Source organism: Rhipicephalus microplus, chromosome 3 (assembly GCF_043290135.1).
Source record: "Rhipicephalus microplus isolate Deutch F79 chromosome 3, USDA_Rmic, whole genome shotgun sequence".
NCBI classification, from domain to species: Eukaryota; Metazoa; Arthropoda; class Arachnida; order Ixodida; family Ixodidae; genus Rhipicephalus; species Rhipicephalus microplus.
In genome coordinates this window covers 254572283-254593329 of record NC_134702.1, presented here as the reverse complement: position 1 = coordinate 254593329, position 21047 = coordinate 254572283, and the positions used below count along the sequence as shown (strand labels likewise).

The 21047-nt window shown below is 43.7% G+C and overlaps 1 protein-coding gene across 2 annotated transcripts in view; it reads right to left on the bottom strand.

The window, feature by feature from the left end:
* The window catches only part of LOC119168619 (F-box/LRR-repeat protein 12), a 67767-nt gene extending 49518 nt beyond the window's left edge, over positions 1-18249 (bottom strand). The window contains exon 1 of one of the 2 annotated variants that reach the window (XM_037420016.2): positions 18014-18249. In XM_037420016.2, the coding sequence (XP_037275913.2) occupies positions 18014-18096 (83 nt within the window). In that variant the 5' untranslated portion in view covers positions 18097-18249. The remainder of the gene's footprint in view (positions 1-18013) is intronic. The other variant, XM_075890913.1, reaches the window with a different exon arrangement.
* Positions 18250-21047: the final 2798 nt, after the last annotated feature.

Here is a 21047-nt window from a genome sequence, read left to right as displayed (position 1 = left end):
TTACTATCTCTTGCATACTGTTACTAACATTTTGGCATGCCCCTATTAGCTCTTTCGTTACCATGCCAATTAAAATCTATCACCAGTGATCAACACTTTCAGATCATCGATTTTGGCATGTTCAATTTGCTTCTAGTGCACCCAGCACTTTCTAATAGTTAATCCAGCCACTCAACTTTCAGAATCAATTTGAATTCGCCTGTTTTGGCGACACAGTGATTTTGGGCAGACCTTAGCGCAAACCAATGTGCGTGTATTGTTGGAGGACACTCAGGGCCACATAGACAGCTGTACATGGAAGCGGTACATGGAACCTAGAAGTGACTCAGGGCCACATAGACAGCATCATGAAATTGGTACAACAGCAAGCCACTGTAATTAAGGATTAAACTCATAGAGCAAGTATGCTGCAAAAGAAAACAATGATCTTGATAACATAGCCTACAGAATAAATCTTGTATTTTATGGCATAGAGGATAATGAATAACATGAAACTTGGTAACAGTCTGAAGCCCTCGTTAAAGGCATCTGTACTGCTCAATTGGGATATGATCTGACGACAGTATAAAAGGCACATCGTGTAAGCCATTTTATTAAACGCAGAAAACGACCAATTATTGTGAACTTCTCATCCAAAAAAGAAAAAGAGGCCATTCTGAAAAACCTAGAAACTTCAAAGGTACATCGTACAAAGTTGAGCAGGATTCTTCTTTTGAAATGCATAGGTTGCAAAAGAAACTTTGGGAATATGATAAAGTGAAAAAGGCTGATAAAAAGAGCCAGGTTAAGCTAAAAGCCAATAAACTGGTTATAATAAATAAATAAATAAATAAATAAATAAATAAAATGACAAAGTATTTACATGGAACGATGAAAAGGATGAAGTCGTTGCCTTGTCTGAACGATGACAAGAAAATTGTGTAAGCTATGCTTATCATGGTCTAATTATCGTAGTAGTGAATTGCTTAAGCGCAATAAACAAAATATATGAGCTCACTGGCTTGATTGAGTCTCTAAACGCAGATATCCTGTTCAGTACAGAATTTTGGCTCAACAGAACTATCACTGATGGCAAGTTGATGCCGCAAAACTGTAGTGCCTGTCGCAAAGATAGGCCGAGTCTTGGCCGCGGTGTTTTCTTGTTAGTTCATTTGTCATTTCATTCCTCTATGCTTGACATCGGTAATGGCGCAATCTAGTCGGTTTGGTGTACTGTTATACTACGTAACTGGTTTTCTCTCCTGGCTGGGACATTTTATCGGTTGCCCACCACAAATTTCAGTGTATTGGAAACATTGGGTGACATCGTTTCTGAGGTATGTGACCACACCATATTATTAGCGTGTGATTTTAATTTACCCGATTTAAACTGGAAAGACGCTTAATGCAAGGTATCGCATGCCAGCCATAGTAATCTTGAAATTGAAAGCATTATTGATACATTTGGGTCAATACAGAACGTTTTGGAACCCACAAGACTTATTACCCTCGATCTTATCTTTTCTAACTCGCCTGACCATAGTAAGTTGTGTTGATATCATTCCAGGTATTAGTGGCCATCAGGTTGTTGTAGCAGAAATTAAAACAAGAACTCAGCGAGTAAGAAAGTGTATAAAAGTGTTCTATTTTGATAGAGACGATCATATGTCAATTTCCGCACGACTTCTCGATTATTTACCAGCATTTGAATGCTACGCGGAAGAGCACAACGTAGAATACTTGCGGAACACATTTAAAAATAAGCTACTTGAATTTTCAGTGCAGTTTACACAAAGTATTCACTCGGCAAGACTTAAGAAGCTAAAAAAACCATGGGTGACTTGCAGTATTCTGAAAATAATTAAGAAACGAAGACGAGCGTTTTAAAAATACAAGAAATCAAAACGAATTTGACTCCAAAAAACTACAGGAATTGACACACGAGCACAAAGAGGTGTCAGAAGATGCAAAGAAGCAATTCTTCAAAGGACTAAATTAAATTAAGACAGCCAATCCTAAACCTCTTTCGCAATATTTAAAGGGATGTAGGTCTGATCCTGTTGGAATAAATTAGCTTACCTTCAATAGACACACTATTTCTGAGGATGTATAAAAAGCCATGTGCTTAGGTAATTACTTCCAATCAGTCTTTCTTCGCATTGGGCTCGCTTTTGCCAAGTAGTAGTGTTCCTCTTATGCACCCCTCGAAATTAGTGGCATTGAGGACTTGCTCGAGAACCTCGACAAAAGCAAAGCTACCGGTCCTGATGGCGTTTCTCCAAGAGTTCTAAAACAGTGTGCTCACCCGATTTCACGTAACTTAATCTTTGAAAAGTCAATATGTACTTATCGGTTGCCATAAGATTGGAAAGTAGCAAATGTAGTCCCAATTCACAAAGCAGCTTCCAAGAAATACATCACGAATTATAGACCTATTTCGCTTACATCAATATTATATAAAATTATTGAGAATCTAATATACAAGGCCATAATAAAGCATGTATTAGATCACAATTCGTTAACAAAGAAACAACACTTTTCGTAAAGGTTTTTCATGTATGACCCAGCTTCTTGATTTTTTAACAACCTAGCATCAGCAACAGGCTTAGGTGAGCAAACAGACTACATCTTTCTCGATTACAGCAAGGCCTGCAACACCGTTTCCCATCCTCTGCTTTTTGGAAAATTACCAGTGCTAAATATAAATGAAGAAATTCTTAATTGCATTGAAAATTACCTGTTTCAATGTCACCAATGTGTTGTTTCGATTGGCATTAAAATTAATTTTCTTGAGGTCACATCAGGTGTCCTCCAGAAGTCTGTGCTGGGGTGTCTGTTATTTATTATTTTTAATAATGACATTAATGTAGGCATTGGCTCCAATATAGGGCTCTTTGCAGATGACTGTGTTATTTACAAAAAAATTCAAAATAAACATGATGTGACTGAATTACAAGCTGATTTTGAACATATCCATCAATGGTGTCTCAAGTGGCAAATGAATTTAAACACTAACAAGTGTTTCCATGAGTGTTTTTCAAAGAAGAAAATAATGCAAACTATTATTTAGACGGAAACATTTTAGACAAAAATGTGGGTACAAATATTCGCGTGTATTATTGTCGCACGATAGTTCCTGGAATGTGCATGTGGATTACGTGGTTACTAAAGCTGTAGTGGCATTGTATTACATTTAAAGGAATTTGAGATGTGCAGATTTTCAGCTTAGAAGCTTGGTTTACCTCACTTGTATTCAATCAATTTTAGAATATGCTTGCACTCTTTGGAACCCGTCACAAATAGGCCTAATTAAAAATTGAAAGAAAAATTCAAAACTGAGCACCCAGGTTTGTCTTGAGTCGGTATAGAAGAAATCACAGTTTTACAGAAATGAAAAAAAAAAAATTGAAGTGAGAGTCACTTTCATCATGACATAAAAAAGTTATGTTTGAAAATGCTATATCTGATATTTCATAATAAAGCAGGAATTGAGAGAAATGTTTACTTAAAACAGCCAGATTACATATCTGAACATGTAGATCACATACACAAAATAAGGCCATACCAGGCCACGACGAAACTGTATGTGAGTATTTTTTTTTTTGTGAAAACTATCATATCAGTAGAACAGCCTGCTGTCTGAGCATGTGTGCAGTGACAATGAAGACGTATTTGCTTCATGTTTGCTACCCCCCTGCTGTAATGCCTCCGGGCAAAGCTGGGTTATGTATGAATAAAGAAATAAAGGAAAAGCGCACTAAACTGGTGAACTTGACAGAAGTGCGTGCCCCACGTGATTATGCTACAGCAACATCGTTCTGTAATGAAAAGAACCTTTGCAAGCCAAATTTTCAAATTAAACTGTGAGATTTGCAATTCGACAATGCTGAGCAGTAATACTTGCCACGAATTTATGCCAGCTATTCAATAGAGAACTGTTGCTGAGAGTTAGGGAAAATTTGCTCTACAAAAGATATTTACGAAAGTCCGCCACATGTTTGAAGTGTCGTGGTGGCCTTCTGTGACAGTTTCCAGCAGCTTTGGTTTTGCTTGTATTGTTACATCAGACACAGAGTCGCATCTAGTGTCACTAGTCGCTCCCATGATGTCGTCACGCATGCATGGGTGCGCACCAGTGCTGCAAAACACATGAGCTGCTCGAAGCTGTCTTGAGTTTGTTTTGTTTACATCCTCAAGTAGTCTCCTTCGCCGCAAGTGCGTATAGCTTCTGACCTTTATGCACAATCTTATAGCTATTCTGGTAACGCGAGAGGTCCATACTTCGCTGGGATCCAGTGTGCTGGCCCTGACTGCAGAGCTCCTCCTAACGAGGAGAATGACCCCAAAGCAAATCTTGGTCCTGGCTACGGAGCAGTGTGAAACATTTTATAACAGCGCGTGATATTGTCCTTTTTCAATAGGATATGCGCAACAATGCAAGAAAATATGCTTGTATGCATATTGACGCGCGTATGTGCCAGTGGTGAGGACAACGAAGGAGCGCGAGTGTCTTTGGCCGAGGGTAAAAGACGAAGAAGTCGTTGCAGTCTGTTTCCTGCGATCGATAAATCGTATTTGTTTGAGGCGCTTTGTGTGCTCGTCAATCTCGCGTCGTCACACTGGTGGAGGTGCTGGGTACGTCTTCATGCTTGGCACCCCTTCGCGGACCCGACATTCAAGCCCGGAATCACTACCACCCGTCGACACACCAGTCCACCGTTCCAGCCGCCGTCTGCGAGGCCTAGCTCCCGAGCTCAATCCCTTTCCAGAAACTGCCAGCAATCGCTTGCCTCCTTCAACCACCATGGCCACTGCAGCTACATCGCACATGACACTTCAGAATCCCATGATTCCTGACTGCTTTCATGGTGAGACCTATGAAGATGCACAAGACTGGCTGGACCAGTTCGAACGCTGCGCGAAGTACAACCAGTGGGCCACCCCAGAAGACAAGCTCGCGAATGTGTACTTCTACCTGAAAGACAACGCCCAGACGTGGTACATTAACAGGGAAAGAAGCATGGCTACGTGGGATGACTTCCGCAACCAGCTGATTGACACCAACCAGCTGATTGACGAAGTTGTTCTCTCGTATCCGTGCACTGTGACAAATTACGAAATGGTACTGGCGTCGCTGAACACATCAAGGAGCTCGCATTCACTAGCGGCATTTCTGTTGCCAGGGCTGTCATCACTGTTATTGACGGATGCGCTGAACTGCTATTGACAAATTTCAGCAGAGAACGCCGACACATAGTTAAAGGCACGGCTATTGCCTATTTTGACGAACTCTCGCAAACAGAAGATTGTCATTTAGTCGAGGAAGCAGCAGCGTCTACTATCACTACACCACCTGTAGACGTTGGTCCAATGTTATCTCCCATTGAGCGAGACCGCCTTCTCACGCTGATCAACAAGTTCCACGGCTGCTTCTCATCCACATCAAGAGTTGGTCAAACGGCACTGACGAAACACCGCATCATCACGGATTCTGATGCCAGACCCATCCGGCAAAATCCTTATCGAGTCGCCCCAAAGAAGCGTGAGGTCATTCAAAAACAGGTGAAAACGATGCTAGAAGATGGTGTTATTCGGCCGTCTAACAGTCCTTGGGCATCACCTGTAGTACTCGTCAAAAAGAAGGATGGTAGCTTGCGTTTCTGCGTCAACTACCGTAAGCTTAATCAGATCACAAAGAAGGACGTCTACCCTCTGCCGCGTATTGATGATTCATTGGATAGACTACGAAACGCACGCTACTTTTCGTCTATGGACTTAAAAAGCGGCTACTGGCAAATTGAAGTGGATGAGAGAGATCGTGAGAAGACCGCCTTTGTTACGCCCGACGGACTTTATGAATTTCAGGTTCTTCCCTTCGGTTTGTGTTCGGCGCCAGCCACATTCCAGCGTCTCATGGACACGGTTCTGTCGGGACTTAAGTGGCAAACCTGCTTGGTGTACCTCGATGACGTGATTGTCTTTTCGGCGACTTTCGAGGAACACTTACGAAGGCTCGAAGCAGTTTTTGAAGCAATACGCTTGGCCAGTCTTACTCTAAAACCAGAAAAGTGCCACTTCGGCTTCCACGAACTTCGATTCCTCGGTCACGTCGTGAGCAGCCAAGGGATCCGACCCGACCCGGATAAAATTGCCGCCGTGGCAAACTTCCCGACACCATCAGACAAAAGATCGGTGCGACGTTTTTTAGGTCTGTGTGCCTACTACCGGCGGTTTATTGCTAATTTTTCGCGCATCGCATGGCCATTGACACAGCTTACTCGGGAAGATACCCCCTTCAGATGGGGCGAAGACCAACAGCAGGCATTTCACGAGCTTCGTCAGCGAATGCAAACACCCCCCCCCCCCCCCCCCCCCCGTACTGGCCCACTTCGATGAAGACGCACCGACAATACTTCATACAGACGCTAGTAATGTGGGTCTTGGAGCAGTGCTCGTACAGTCGAAGGACAACAATGAAAACGTGATCGCCTATGCCAGCAGGACGCTGTCCCGAGCTGAAGCTAATTACACTACGACGGAAAAAGAATGTCTTGCAATGGTATGGGCAGTCCTGAAGTTTCGTCCTTATTTGTACGGCCGCCCATTCACAATTATCAGCGATCACCACTCTCTCTGTTGGTTAGTCAACTTGAAAGATCCGTCTGGCCGCCTTGCACGATGGAGTCTTCGGCTCCAAGAATTTGACTTCACTGTTGCCTACAAGTCGGGAAAACGACACACCGATGCCGACTGTCTTTCTCGGTCTCCTGTTGAGACGGCATCCCCGGACAACGACGATGACGACACGGCCTTTCTCGGAATTGTGGACACTGCCACCTTTTCTCAACAGCAGCGTGGCAATGTTGAGCTGCTACCACTTATAGATTACCTAAAAGGGCGAGCGAATAGCGTTCCGAAGTTATTTGCGAGAGGGCTGCCGTCGTATTGCTTGCGAAATGACGTTCTTTATAAGAGGAACTTTTCACCCACCGGCAGCAGCTACTTGCTCGTCGTTCCTTCGTCGCTTCGCCGTGAGGTACTGCAAGCCTGTCACGACGAACCTACCGCTGGTCACTTGGGTTACGCAAGAACGTTGGCGAGGATAAGGCAGAACTATTACTGGCCAAGACTTGCCGAAGTTGTCAAAACTTACGTGCAGGCATGTCTAGATTGCCAGCACCGCAAGCCACCATCCATCAAACCAGCTGGCCTGCTGCAGCCTGTTCGAGTGCCGGCGACACCGTTTGCACAAATTGGCATGGATTTTCTGGGCCCCTTCCCAAAGTCTGCCACTGGAAACAGGTGGATAATCGTCGCCACGGATTACCTGACCCGATACGCGGAGACAGGCGCTCTGCCACGGGCAACGGCAGCTGAAGCGGCGCAATTTTTCATCGAAGCCATCGTCTTAAGACACGGTGCCCCCGCAATAATAATCACCGACAGAGGTACTGCGTTCATGGCCGAGCTTTTGAACACCATTTTCCGACTAAGTGGTACAGCTCACAGGAAGACAACGGCGTATCATCCCCAGACCAACGGGCTCACCGAACGCCTCAACAAGACCCTGGCTGACATGATAAGCATGTACGTAGATGTAGAGCACAAGAACTGGGACATCATTTTGCCCTACGTCACGTTCGCCTACAACACAGCTTGTCAATAGACCACTCGGAAGACACTCTTTAATCTCCTCTACGGACGCGAGGTTACAACAACGTTAGACGCAATGCTCCCTCATGAAAATGATGGCAATGAGACAGACGCCCAAGAGTTTACCCAGCTAGCAGAAGAAGCCAGACAACTTGCCAGGTTGCGAATCACCAAACAGCAAGACGACGATGCCAAGTATTACATCCTCCGGCACAGACCCGTCATATACAACGTGGACGACAAAGTATGGGTCTGGACACCTGTTCGTCAGCGTGGGCTTTCCGAAAAGCTGTTGCGAAGATACTTCGGACCCTACAAGGTTCTGCGACGCATTAGTGATGTCAACTACGAGGTTGTTCCGGACGGCGTGCAGTGTTCAAAGCGGCGCAGACATTCACCAGAAATTGTCCACGTGCTTCGGATGAAGCCTTACTTTCAGTGACTAACTGTGCAGTTTTGGTTTCGCCTTGCTTCTCAAACGTTTAACATTGGGACGATGTTTTTTTTTAAAGAGGGAATAATGACGCGCGTATGTGCCAGTAGTGAGGACAACGAAGGAGCGCGAGTGTCTTTGGCCGAGGGTAAAAGACGAAGAAATCGTTGCAGTCTGTTTCCTGCGATCGATAAATCGTATTTGTTTGAGGCGCTTTGTGTGCTCGTCAATCTCGCGTCGTCACAATATATTAGAACGCCAACCTATGCAGAGCGAGGTGGCTCATGAAAATAGGTGACGCTAGATGAAATAGAAGTTCATTCGACATCTCATTTATAGAGGGATTATTGACATCACTGGTATCCATCTATATTGGAACACTTGGAGACTCTTATCACAATTAAACAAAAATTTACTAAGAAAAGTGTACAAGTTCACTTATGTCTGATGGAAAACCACACAATGCTTCACCGCATGCCACGAGCAATGAAGCAGCACCTCGGTACTGATTTTCTTTGTCTATGTGAATAAGAAAATTTTGTACAACAATCATTATTTTTGATGCTCTTGCTGGGTCACTTATCTATAAAATGTATATCCAGAATTTTTTTGTTTAGAATATCTTTGCATACATAGTGTTGTTCATTGCACTGCTTACCAGCTGGCAACCAAGAATTACAAACTTTTCACATTTTTATTCGTTCTAAAATATTTTTGTTGCTCTACAACATAAGAGCATTTCATTGTGCAAAGTCTGGTATGCTGCAATGCTCGCTGAAGTATTTTTCAAACTAGTATAAAAATTATCTTCCCAAGACATATGAAAAATGACCATTTTTGTGCGGTACCGGAAGAGTGAAGCGAACTTATTATGGAACCTTAGAAGTTATTATTACAAGCTTTTTTTCACCTCATTTGCTAGAGCTGGTTCATTAAAGTGATATTAGTTAGCTTAGTACTTTGTCTTGGGTGTTGTATGTTAGGCCATGTTGAGTTGGTACTATGCAAAACCAACATGACATATTGTTTGTCTTCCTTGATTAGAAGCCCTATGCTACATTACCTCGTGCTTCGTTACTTCGTGTCGATGAATTCACCCTCGCACTGCAAATTGCTAGCTCCCTGGTTAGCTCCATTGGTAGAGCAACTGCCCCAGAAAAGTCTTGGTCCCGGGTTTGAACCCTAGACAAGGACGAATTTTTTGTCAACTAAGAAGCCTTTCTTTCTGAGAAATTCAACAGATTTTTCGGTGGCTTCGTGCCACAAATGAATGATAGCCTATTTTCCCTTTCTTCACCCTTCTGCCACCTTGCGGATCTCCAGAGAACTAATCAGCATCACTTGTGCCCATGTGCTTTAAGTTGTTGATGAATTTGCCCTCGCGCTGCCAATTGCTAACTTGCTGGTTAGCTCAATTGGTAGAGCAACCGCCCCGTAAAAGCGTTGGTGCCAGGTTCGATCCCCAGACCAGGACGACTTTTTCGGCAACTAAAAAGCTTTTTTTGCTGAGAAATCTGTACGGTTTCACTAGTGGCTTCATGCCACAAATGGGTGGTTATCTATTATGTTTACATTTTATTTGTCTGGGCTTTCACACCTGTAATGAAAGCAGGGGTTGTGCTTAAAGCACTGACGAACATGCAATAGCGCGGAAAAATCTGTCAGGCCGCAATATTCAGCAGGGCAGCACCGTGGCTGTACGAGGAGGCAACAAGTTCATTGATTTTGTACAGATAACACGATTGCGCAAATGAATCACTAATGCCGACGCCTGTCCTTTGATGTACTTTTCTATGGATGCGATGCTAAACAGTAAACACAGAATCAATAACTCAATCTCAAGAAACTGAAGTGAGACTTTTTGTTGAATAGTTACCCTGTGCTACCCTTAAAATGCGGGCCACCAGGCCACTTTTTCAAGGGTAGTAGCTGAGGACGTTTTCCATTGCATTGCCCATGAATAAGCTTGACAAGGCCGGGGGCAAGCTTCTGCTGATGGAACTTCTAGCCTAACCAGTTTGTCCTCAAGTCATCAGAGATTGTGGCCAAGACAAAAACACACAAACTTATCAGCGTGAGTAATATTGTACTTGCAAAGTGTGATATGCTATGTGATCAACAGAAGCGACAGTTAAGAACTGCCTGTTTTTTTTTTATCATTATTCTTCATAGCTAGCTGTTTACTGTTGTTGCAGCCAAAGGAGCAACTTATTGAGTTTTAATCAATAGTAACCATCATTTTCATGACAGTCGCACAAACTGCCATCAGTTTCCATGACTTTGCCAGGCTTTTTCAAAAAATCTATAGCTATTCCCCGACTCTTCCAGGTTTTCCAGGTTAGCAGACACCCTGACACATTGCCTGCACTATTTTATACTCTACAGCAGTATTGATGCTGTTGGAGCCAATCTAGCGAGCAGTGTAAACTTGTTTGGAGGACAAGTGGCACTTGTGACCATTCCCCGCCATTTTGTTATATCACCTCACTGCCACAAAAGAGAGAGAGAGAGACAGACAGATGGCAAGAGGGATGTAGACCTGATGCAAGATTGCTGCAATCTATCAGAGGTTTGATGAAGCTGCTCATTCAACACCATGTTATAAGGTTGTGTCGTAATTACATTTATAGAGTGTACTAAAAAAAGTATAGCTGATGCTGTCACAGCCTTTTGCTCATATCTGCTTTGATAGTGGGCAATCAGCGCACAAAAAGAGCTTGTACATGTTGCCAGCATTTCTTAGTGATTACGTTGACAACTATTGCATGCAAAGAAGTGCCTCAGAATGAGACAAAAGCACAAGTTTGCCAACTAATCACATGTAGCTCTGCCATCGTTGACAATGAAGCTTTGTCCTAGGTTATAAATTTTTGCATGTTTTCAGTGTTAGCTGCCTGAACATTGTGCATATAGTGTAGGATGGCTGGGAGAGTGCTTTAGCACACAACAATTAAAACATTGTCCCTTGTTTCCTGTTTTTTTTTTTCTAACAAAATTATTTTGGTAGAACTTCCTTTTGGTAGAACATGTTTGAAATGTAAAAACGTTCCCCTTCTCACGCACATGAAAAGGGAACATTAAAAGTGTCAGTTGCTCCAAGAAATATGTACTGATTAGCTGTTGTTTTACTAAATATTCTTTCGACATGTGCTCGTAAACATGATGCAGCAAAATTATTTGCATTCACAAATGCTACCTTGTTAAAATCCACAAACAGACAACAAACAAGGCGCTTTATTGCAGTCAGTCTGTTCGCTGAGAATAGATGACACATATGAGCTACCTGTCTAACATTGTCATAGGAATGTTATAAACATACTAATGGTGTCAACAGCAGCACAGGCATGTGCGAGTAGCTGCAATTAGACTTTGAAACTTGTACGTGAACCTGGATTGTTTAGGTAGCTGTTTTGGAAAGGAAACATTGCGGCGCGCAAATCTTCTCTTATGAGTGCCATCGCTGTCACCTCCTGCGTTTCTAACAAAGGGCGAACGTAAACACTGTTATAGTCATAAGCAGTAGACGGAGCAACCGAGTGATCTGCCACTTCTCGTGTTGGCCGCGAGGAAATCTAGCAACATGGAGGCCAGTTTCCTGCAAACTTTCGTTTCCCCCACCCCATCCCAGTTTCTTCAATCTCAGCGACACGATACACATGGCACACAAAATTATACTGGCATTGCCGTTCCTATAAGCTGCCACACGTCAATAAGAACAGTTTGTACGTGCAGATGCGCAGCACACATAGTCTTCAACATGAAAGAAGTGCACATGGCAGCTGCTCTATGAATACAAATTTTTCATAAGGACTATAAGAAATGAAAACAAAACAACTGATTTACAATGGCATCAAGCAAAGGGGGAAATCTGCATGGCAACATAATGGGTGGTGCTTAGCTATATCAAGCCCAGGATGGCTACCTGAGCACGTAAACACTGTAAGGCAAACATTCACAACAAGCAAAAACGTGAGTATTTTGTAAGAAAAGTCAGTAGACAGAACATATTGTGATAGAATGTTAGGATCAAACAAGACTCATGGGTGGTGCGTCTTTCAGTGGATCTACAGTTTGGAGTGAAGAACTTGTTCATGGTTAGTAAAAGCAATGAACACTTCCATTATTTGCACAAACAAAACAATCCGGCAGCTACCACGTACTATGGGAATAAATGTAATGTGAAGCAGTGAGCGAGTTGCCGCTGAGAACGCACTGTTTGGCATTAAGCCAAATCAAGAAATTCGCTTAATGGCATATTGTTCACTAAGGCATGTCTGCCGTGCATTCATTCATGTACATTCTGGTATATACCAAGCTAACCCAATGATTATTCTGGTATATAGCACCCTGCCATTGAAACCTGTAGTCGTGACAAGCCAATTTTGGCACATAAGAAGTTTTCCAATGTTGTTGAGCTGAGCAAAATACATAAGGAATCATAAAAAAAGGGGACAGAACAAGTGGTCCACAAACTTCCAACATTATGAGAATACCGTACCAATCAGACTAAGTTGAAGCTTTGCTGAGTATACTAAGTTGATGAAATGGCCAGAAGAAACCTAAGACTTTGTTTTGTAGACCATGATATAAATGACGTGACTTTCATGCTATGACTAGTCATTTTTTGCTGTGAAGCACTCGTGTTATGCCATAGCCATTTCTGCATACATTAGGCATGCCAAATCATTACAAAAGCACCAAATTCATGTCTTGCAAACAACGACGTACATGTTTTATATGCCATTAGCATCATGTAATGAACTGTCATTCATCTTTATCCTATGCTCATCTAATGCGATATCAATTTGATATGCATCAAGTTTATGACACAGCTGCGAGAAGACCTTAGGTCTTCTCACAGCTCTTAGGTCTTTTAGGTCACAGTCTCTCATTTAGGTCTCTTAGGTCTCTTAGGTCACAGTCTCTCATTTATTTCCATCATACACTCACTGTCATGTCCAACCAATTTTAGTTATATGTAACTGAGACTGGTGTGAGAGGGCCATGTCATGCAAATCATAATGCACTGTTGCACTGATCATGAGCTACACTATGGGACTGCGGGGCCAAGTGCAATGCACAGTTGTACAGTGGCGCTGATCAGGAAATGTGTTAGAGTTACCGGTTTAGCTGTTTCTGAAAGTGTGCATTGTCTTTACTTGCTTTCATGCTTGCATTAGTTTTGCCCTGTCGTGATATCAGATCAAAAAGCGATAACTGCTACCATTACTTAATGCACAAGCATGGAACTTTTCATCAATAAAGCAAACAAAACTGCAAAAGGCTCATTCAAGTGAGGGAGGGTAAGGGTGAAAGCAAACAAGTGGTTTCAATGTGCACTTACAGTAATGAACGCTCTCCCGACTACTCAAGTGTATTCCATAGTTGGCACCACTGTACAACCTGACAGTGCACTCGGCCACACACTTGAATTCTGTCGCTCATACTGAGCACAGCAGTACATGACACTGTCATCATAGGTGTCAAATACGTGAGGGCGGCGGCGAACATGTGCCCACCAAACTTTGCCAGAGGTGGTTTCTAAGAATGAGACTTATTTCATTTCCATGCTAATGATACTAGCAATCTCCCATCCGGAAGCGATGAACTCCACCCCACAGAAAAGATATTTAATGCTTGACGAAGTGATGAGGAAAATGAAGTTGCTAGACAGAGCATCCATCAACTAGTATGGGTCTTTCCTCAAGTGCACAAGGTGGTACATAATCTCATAAAAGTGGTCAGCAGGGCCCACACTAGGTTTCCAGCTAGAAATAAGCTAGGTAGCCTGAGTGAGCAAGTAAATCAAGAGATCCAAGACAAAAATTTAGCAAGAAGCATTGCCAAAAGTATGTCGACTGTCATAATAGTGATAAGATTCCTCTTCTTTGAGGGCGTTATGTTGGTTAGACAGGGCGGTGCACTAATGAACGCGTGCACGAGCATGCGAACATCCGAAAACAAGCTAGAGATATTCAACTGTCTTTTCGCTGCAACAAAAGCGGTGGCCAGTTACCTTTTAATAACTTGATTTTCCTGTAAAAACAGCAAGATGAAAGCAGGTGTCTTATTTCTGAAGCACACTACAGCTATAAAGGCGGCAAGGCAGGTGTCGGCCTGCCCTCCATTTCGCTCCTTTTAAAGGATTTAGGTTTTCCATCCCATTAAAGGAACACTAAAGGCAACTATTAGGTCGACGATTGTTAAAATAGCAGTCCATAAACCTCGTAATGATACTTTTGTGTCACAAAATGGTTTATTTTGAAATAAAATCGTATTTTAGGTGTTCGCATCGGGCTAGCACACTTCAAGTTATTCGCGTCAACGAAACGTGTGATGTCCCTGTTGCATGCACAACGTTGCCCGACTTTAATGTGCAGCCAACGACGCCATAGTTGCAGCAGAGGAAAAGTAGTGGGAGCCACAGCACCAACAAGGGTCATTGAACAATTTTCTGCCATGGCCTTCAAAATTGCAAGCCTACTCGGTTCAACTAGGCGCTACTGGATGGCACGCCCTGTCCAGTTTAACCAGGTGAAAACTGCATTTTTGAGCCACTTGCACCATTCCCCATCGTAACAGCCAGTGGTTCTTTTTTCCTTCAATCAAATGAAAACAAGCAGCACTTCATTGCGTCTCTTTATGCATGGAAGGTTCCTTATTTAGTGCAGTTAGATCAATTACTTGTGATTGATTGTGGGAGGCTTGTCCGATGTCATCAGGATCATTCTGAGAATGCCCTACTGCGGCGCATGTATTCTTGTCATTTTAGGAGTTTTCATATATTGAGCTTTAACTCTGACGTAAATTGTCATTTTACTTTAGTGTCCCTTTAGGCAATTACTTGCCTCTGCACGAGGAAATCATAATTGTTATATTATTTGTTTGCTTTTTTTTTCTTTTCTGTTTCCTTGAGATCGTGGTGCAGTATATATTTAAAGACTGGAAGAACAAAACACATATGGCTGTTAGCACCGTGGTTTGTGTCCTTTATTCATCCCATCTTTCAGCGCTGTTTTCTACTCGAGATCGTGAACCAACCAGTTCAAATGCATACTCTACTGCAGTTCATTGTCTTAGCACTAGTCTTTCAGCAAGTAGCTTTTTCATTTCTTGTGCTTTAGCCCCTCCTAGTTCCAGCGAGAGGGTGTCCACTGAACCACAGAACCCTTGTTAGGAATGCATCAGTTGAGAGGCAACAATGAGACGTGATAACTATACAGGACCACAAAGCAATATGTTGGGCAAGTTGATTTCTGGTTTCCATATTTACAGCACAAGAGACTCTACAGAAAGGAAAGCACACAAGACACAGGGAGTGCTGACTGAAAACTGATCTTTTATTGGAAACCAGCGAGATATTTCATACCACTGGAAGAAACGTACAAGAAACATGTGTGGACGCAACATAAACTGTACATACTCATTTTTTCAGAAGAAGTTTCCGAATATGGTAATCCTCATTTTTTTTTGGGGTTTTTCACCAGGAAAGAGTGCGACTTTCTCAAACAATGATAACTTGCATGGATAATATTGGCACAGTGATCTAGTATGGTGCTATTGCGCATGCTCTGTACGGACTTAGGAGGAAGTGTTTTTCAAAATAAACGTCAGTTGTTAGTAGCTGCCTCTGTGTTCACTGTCTCAGCTTCTGCCTCTCAGTTTGTTTCTTTTCTCCGAGCTTAAGTATGTTCCAACTTGCCCAACGAGCAATGCACTTGACTACAAGTATCTACACCCGCGCGACATCGTCATGATGCTTTTACTGAACTTAGTGAACCTACAATACCATTCGATTGTTAGACATTTGAGTTCACTTCAAGCCCTTTTATGTGTGCTGGTCATACAAGCCCAGAGCTCAAAAATTCCTCTTTTTTTGTGCTACAGCCTATTTAAAACTTGTTAAAAGAGCACACCACAGAAATAAAAAGACCGACAACTGGGCCTACCGTGTGATAAGGTCTTGATATGCAGGGTTTAACGTCCCAAAACCACCATATGATTATGAGAACCGCCGCAGTGGAGGACTCTGGAAATTTCAAACACCTGGGGTTCCTTAACCTACACCCAAATCTGAGCACACGGGCCTACAGCATTTCACCTCCATCGAAAGTGCAGCCGCCGCAGTCGGAATTTAATCCCGCGACCTGCGGGTGAGCAGCCAAGTACCTTAGTGTGATAAGACCTTAGTAGATATGAAAAGACCATTAAATATGATGACAGATTCCAGCTTTCTTTTCGCATTGTGACTAGGATTTGTATTTTTAAAGCACACTTATAAGTAACAAAAATGGTTATGTTGAGCAGCCTAGTAGAGGAGCCGTCAAGCTGGACATGGAATTGATCCCTTTCCTGTACGTAGCTTCATAGTTTGATGCTGCTATGCACGACAGTCCTCAAAATCAGAGTATGCATTTTATTATCCAGCCCCACCCTATGCTGTGCTGCTTATGACGTAAAAAGAGTTGCAGAGTGAGAATCAAGCGGCACCGCCGTCGTGACCACTAGTGGCTCAAGCCGAGCTGCAGTGCATTCACACCTATCGGGCGCACGCGCAGTGCACCACCATGCTCAAACACGAACCACTCCTGAAGCTCACTATTTGCAGCATGCGAGACTTCATAGTCGCTGCAGGTAGAAAAATTTTGACAACAAATCTTTCGTAGCATTTTTCCATTCTGTGATTAGACTTGGTGACCGGTGAGCTTTCTGTTATTCTCCATAAATATTCGTCCCTTTAAGGCACAATGCTCACGAAAGCTGGCTACCCTTCTGAGCCTGTTGCACAAAAACTAAGGTGTAGCCTTATAATATGAGAAGCCAGCGAGTCAGACCCACAAAGTGAAAGAATAAAAAACATTATTGACATGCATCACCTTTTCACACGACCTTAAAAGAATCAGAAAACGTGCAGGTGTGGAAACAGCCTTTTCAGCATCCACCAAATTGGCTGGCATGTGCAAAAAAGCTAACCATGGGAAAGGTAAATCACGTGGATGTTCAGTCAGGCATGTCAAGCTGTTCGAAGAGAGTAAAAAAGGTGTAATCTATTCCCCGCAGTAGTCGTGTGAAAAACCGAAGACTAAAAGGGAACACCATAACAATGTCGCGCGCGTAGCCACTAGTGGTCATGCGGGCAAACACTTGTCGATTTGACGAGAATGACCTTGTGAACCAACGTACAAAGATTGCAGTGTGATAGGCAAACAATTGTGATGGTATAACCAGAGTGATGCAGAAGTCACATGTGATATCAAAGTTGCCCTGCCCCATGAAGAAATCAAACACCTGGACTGTGATACACGACGCTTTCTGCCGGCACTAATGTTCCATCTGCGCACGTTTCCTGTACATCATCCGGCCACCTTTGTTTCAATAAAGTATCAGTGGTCAGACAGCGCTATGTGTACAGCGGAGGCAATGGCGTGTGTCTTGTATTCCTTCTATACAACTGATATCTGTGGTGTCGTCTCGCGCTGCTGATACGGAAACTGTGGCAATCTTTAATAACTATCAGTTAAAGCGCACGAAAAACAGACAGTCTCGCCAATCTTTAATAAGCATTTGTGGTCTTAGTATACCTTCACTGGAAGCATAGAGTTAATATAAAGACTCAGTATATCAACTCTGTGACTGGAAGTGGCTAAGGCACAAAAATCAAGGAAGGTGGAGCGGTACGGTGATATCACACCGTATTTCCGTACCGTTTTTCCGTAACCGGCTAAAAGACTATTTTGACGCAGTTTTATTAGGCGAGCACGTCACGCCAGTACACGGGAGTCAACGTCTAATTCAAGCCCAATGTTCATGAAAAACCCTGTGCATGTCCCACGCATAAATAGTGAAAGAAAGGCATGCGACGTAAGCACTAACTTTTCGATGTTCTAGCTTGCTCAAACTAACACAGGTGTACGTAAACGTGAAAAACATAGAGGTGATGGTAGTTACCCTGCGCATGAACAAAGTTCCTTGAACTTCAGGTGAATAAATATCTCAAGCAGGAGGGTTTCCGGCAGCTGTTGAATGTCCATTGTCAGCCGAGAAATATCCGTTCGAATCAATCAAAATTTAAGCGGTTCTGATGCATATACATAGTCCGCTTAAGCAGCCTAATCACACGAGTAATGCAAGTTTTGCTTCAGCTAAACCGCTCAAAACACCCATTTTAACACGGAGAAAGAAAAGGTGCATTTTAATGTGGCGCCCAATGTTGCTAATGAAGTATTCGTTTTCGCTAGTTCAATTCAGCTACCCTTAAAGTTAACATTTTAACTTGCCTATGCAGACAAAATACTTGAAATGTACAAAAATGAGGTCTAAATATTACCAGCGTTGATATATATTTTTTATAAGTTCCGGCATAATGTTGCCTGTATTGTGTCACGGCCGGTCCAAAGCCTGCTTAAAAAGTACCGCATTCTTTTGACCGCCGCGCCGCGCATACTTCTCTTCCGCCTCTCGGGCCGCGACGAGCATCGCGCGTGTTATCAGCGTGACATGGCATTCTTGATAAAAAAAATGGCACAAACCGGGTCCCGCACGGTGGCCTGTTCTGTGCGGTGGCTGTTCGGGAGAGGATATGGATGAGGTTTGGACACTTGGGGGAGGAGGGTTGGACACTTTGGAAAGCATATGGAGGAGAGTGTCGCTATATATATTATAAGTGGTTATATCAGAAGAACAGAAAAGAAAGGAGCCGACCCGTAACTGTCTCTCCTTACGAGGACACCTCAACAGGTCAGCAGAGGAATGGGATATGGGGAATAAAAGATATAGGGAGAAGGAAGGAGGGATAAAAAAGTTGCCCGCAGCTTCCCTCGGGGGAACACTGAGGAGGATGCGGACCATATAATTGGTTAACGGGGTGTTAAAGTGCGACTTACTTGGGTCGATGGCTAAATTGGTTAACGTGGTTGTGAAATGGGGCGTTAAATTGCGACTTACTTTGGTCGATGGCTAAATTGGTTAACGTGGTTGTAGGAGGGGGTGTTAAATGAGTGAACACGTACACACGTATGCGAAAGGGCGGCGCTGGTCGAAGGGACGTCGATCATTGTGTTTGTGGATTCGTTGGAATTCATTTCACCGCGACCTTGGACGTCGACGCGCCGTACAAACCAACCGACGAGCGGCAACTGAGCGAGCGAGCGCCGACCTTGAGTATATATACAGCACGACGGCGCATGCACTGTCAGCTGTTGAATGTTCTCGAAGCGCGACGCCACATGCGCGTCCACTGGAGAATCAGGAGAATTGTAGATGTCGAACGCGGTGTGTAGAGGAGGAAGGGTGCACAGATGGTGGAGGAGTGAAGCGCGCGCGGTGTGTAGAGGAGGAAGGGATGCACAGATGGTGGAAGAGTGGGCGACGGCGCGACGGCGCATGCGCGCGCGTCAGCTGTCGAATGTTCGAGAAGCGGTGCGGACGGCGCGGATGGCGCGGACGGCGCACTACAAGGCGCGAGTATAAGATGCTCCGCATCTAAAAGAATAGAAGGAAAATAGACGGAGAAGAAGCCGCCAGCCAACGAGAGGAAAAAAGAAGGAGATAGGAAAGTGGGGATCCGGTCGAAGCAGTCCAAGGGCGGGGTGCCACAATGCGAGAGCTGCACGGCATCAGGAGACCGCGGAGGGCGAACCAGTCGGCGGGAGCTACGCTGAAGTCGGAGATCGCGAGGGCACAACCGTCCAGCTTGAAATCCTCCGAGCGAATCGAGAGTGTCGCTACTTTCTCTGTATTGAGGGGTTTTACTGGCTCTCATCCTCCTTTTACCGTTTACGGCCTGAGCAGCCACTGCGAGCATATAGTCTGTATTATTGTGAACTAGGATATATTCTAGTACATTATAGCCTGTATAATAACTCTATGGCTCTCTACCATGGCTGCGAGTAGGGATCCTGCCGTTGAGGTTTTCGATTAGGCTTCTTAACATAGGATTACCAACCAGGGGGGCAAGGGGGGCGCGAGCTCCCCTACTGTGAAAAGTTGGAGGGCTGAGTCCCCCCACCACCACCCCCGCCTTTTGACCGTGGTCCCTTTTGCTCTTGGCTGCAGGCTGGGGAACCAACAAGTAAGGCGAAGTTTTCTGTCACAACAGTAATAACTCAATTATGTTCTAACGTGAAAAGGAAAATGTTATGAGGCAATGTTATAACAAGGTGAAGTTTTGCCAACTATGATGATTTTTCTTGTAGGCTCTTTGCGGTGCGGGTCGCCTACGCGACGTTTCCGCGTCTTGCGCTGTAGTATTGCAGAAGAGGCAAGCGCTGCACAGGGGCCCTATAATATTACATCACAGTGTTCATGCTGAAATTCTGCTGTGTCTTGTTAATGTAGTTACGAATTAAAACAAGCAAACTTTTTATGGACTGGAAAATAATTTTCTTTGAAAAGGATATATCATCACTGCTGCTCTGTCAAAGCTGTTGCGAGCAGATCAGTGTGATGAATCGTTTTTCATGTTTAAGTTCTTCCACTCTGAAATGCCAAAAATTGTTTCCGCTTTAGTCTCTGATAAAACTGATCAGCCTTGCTTATAGTAACTTGGAAGTTGGAGTTATAGAGGCAGTAAAATGCGAAAGTAAAACGCACCTTCACAAAGGCAATCGAATATTTACTGTACATTGATAAATGAGGGTTTGCCGAATGTATGTTTTGGGGTTTGGCAGCTATAGCCCCGTTTAACGTTCATATACGTGTCCTTATTGACTCTTGGTACATCTCCACCCCGACGACTAACATCCATGATAAATTTATTAAACAAACTATTGTGGTATCTGTAGATGTTATCGCCAAAACATAATCAGAGAAAGAGAGAGAGGCGTGATAGCAAGATGAGCGTCGCATATTGGATGCGGTAATTGGGCTAAGGCGCCATTCCTCGGCCCCAGCATTTTATGAGCGAGTCGTGTCACCTCTGTGTATGCGAATTCATATCAAAGTGCTAGCGTGTCAATAAAGTTCTCTCTCTCTCTCTCTCTCT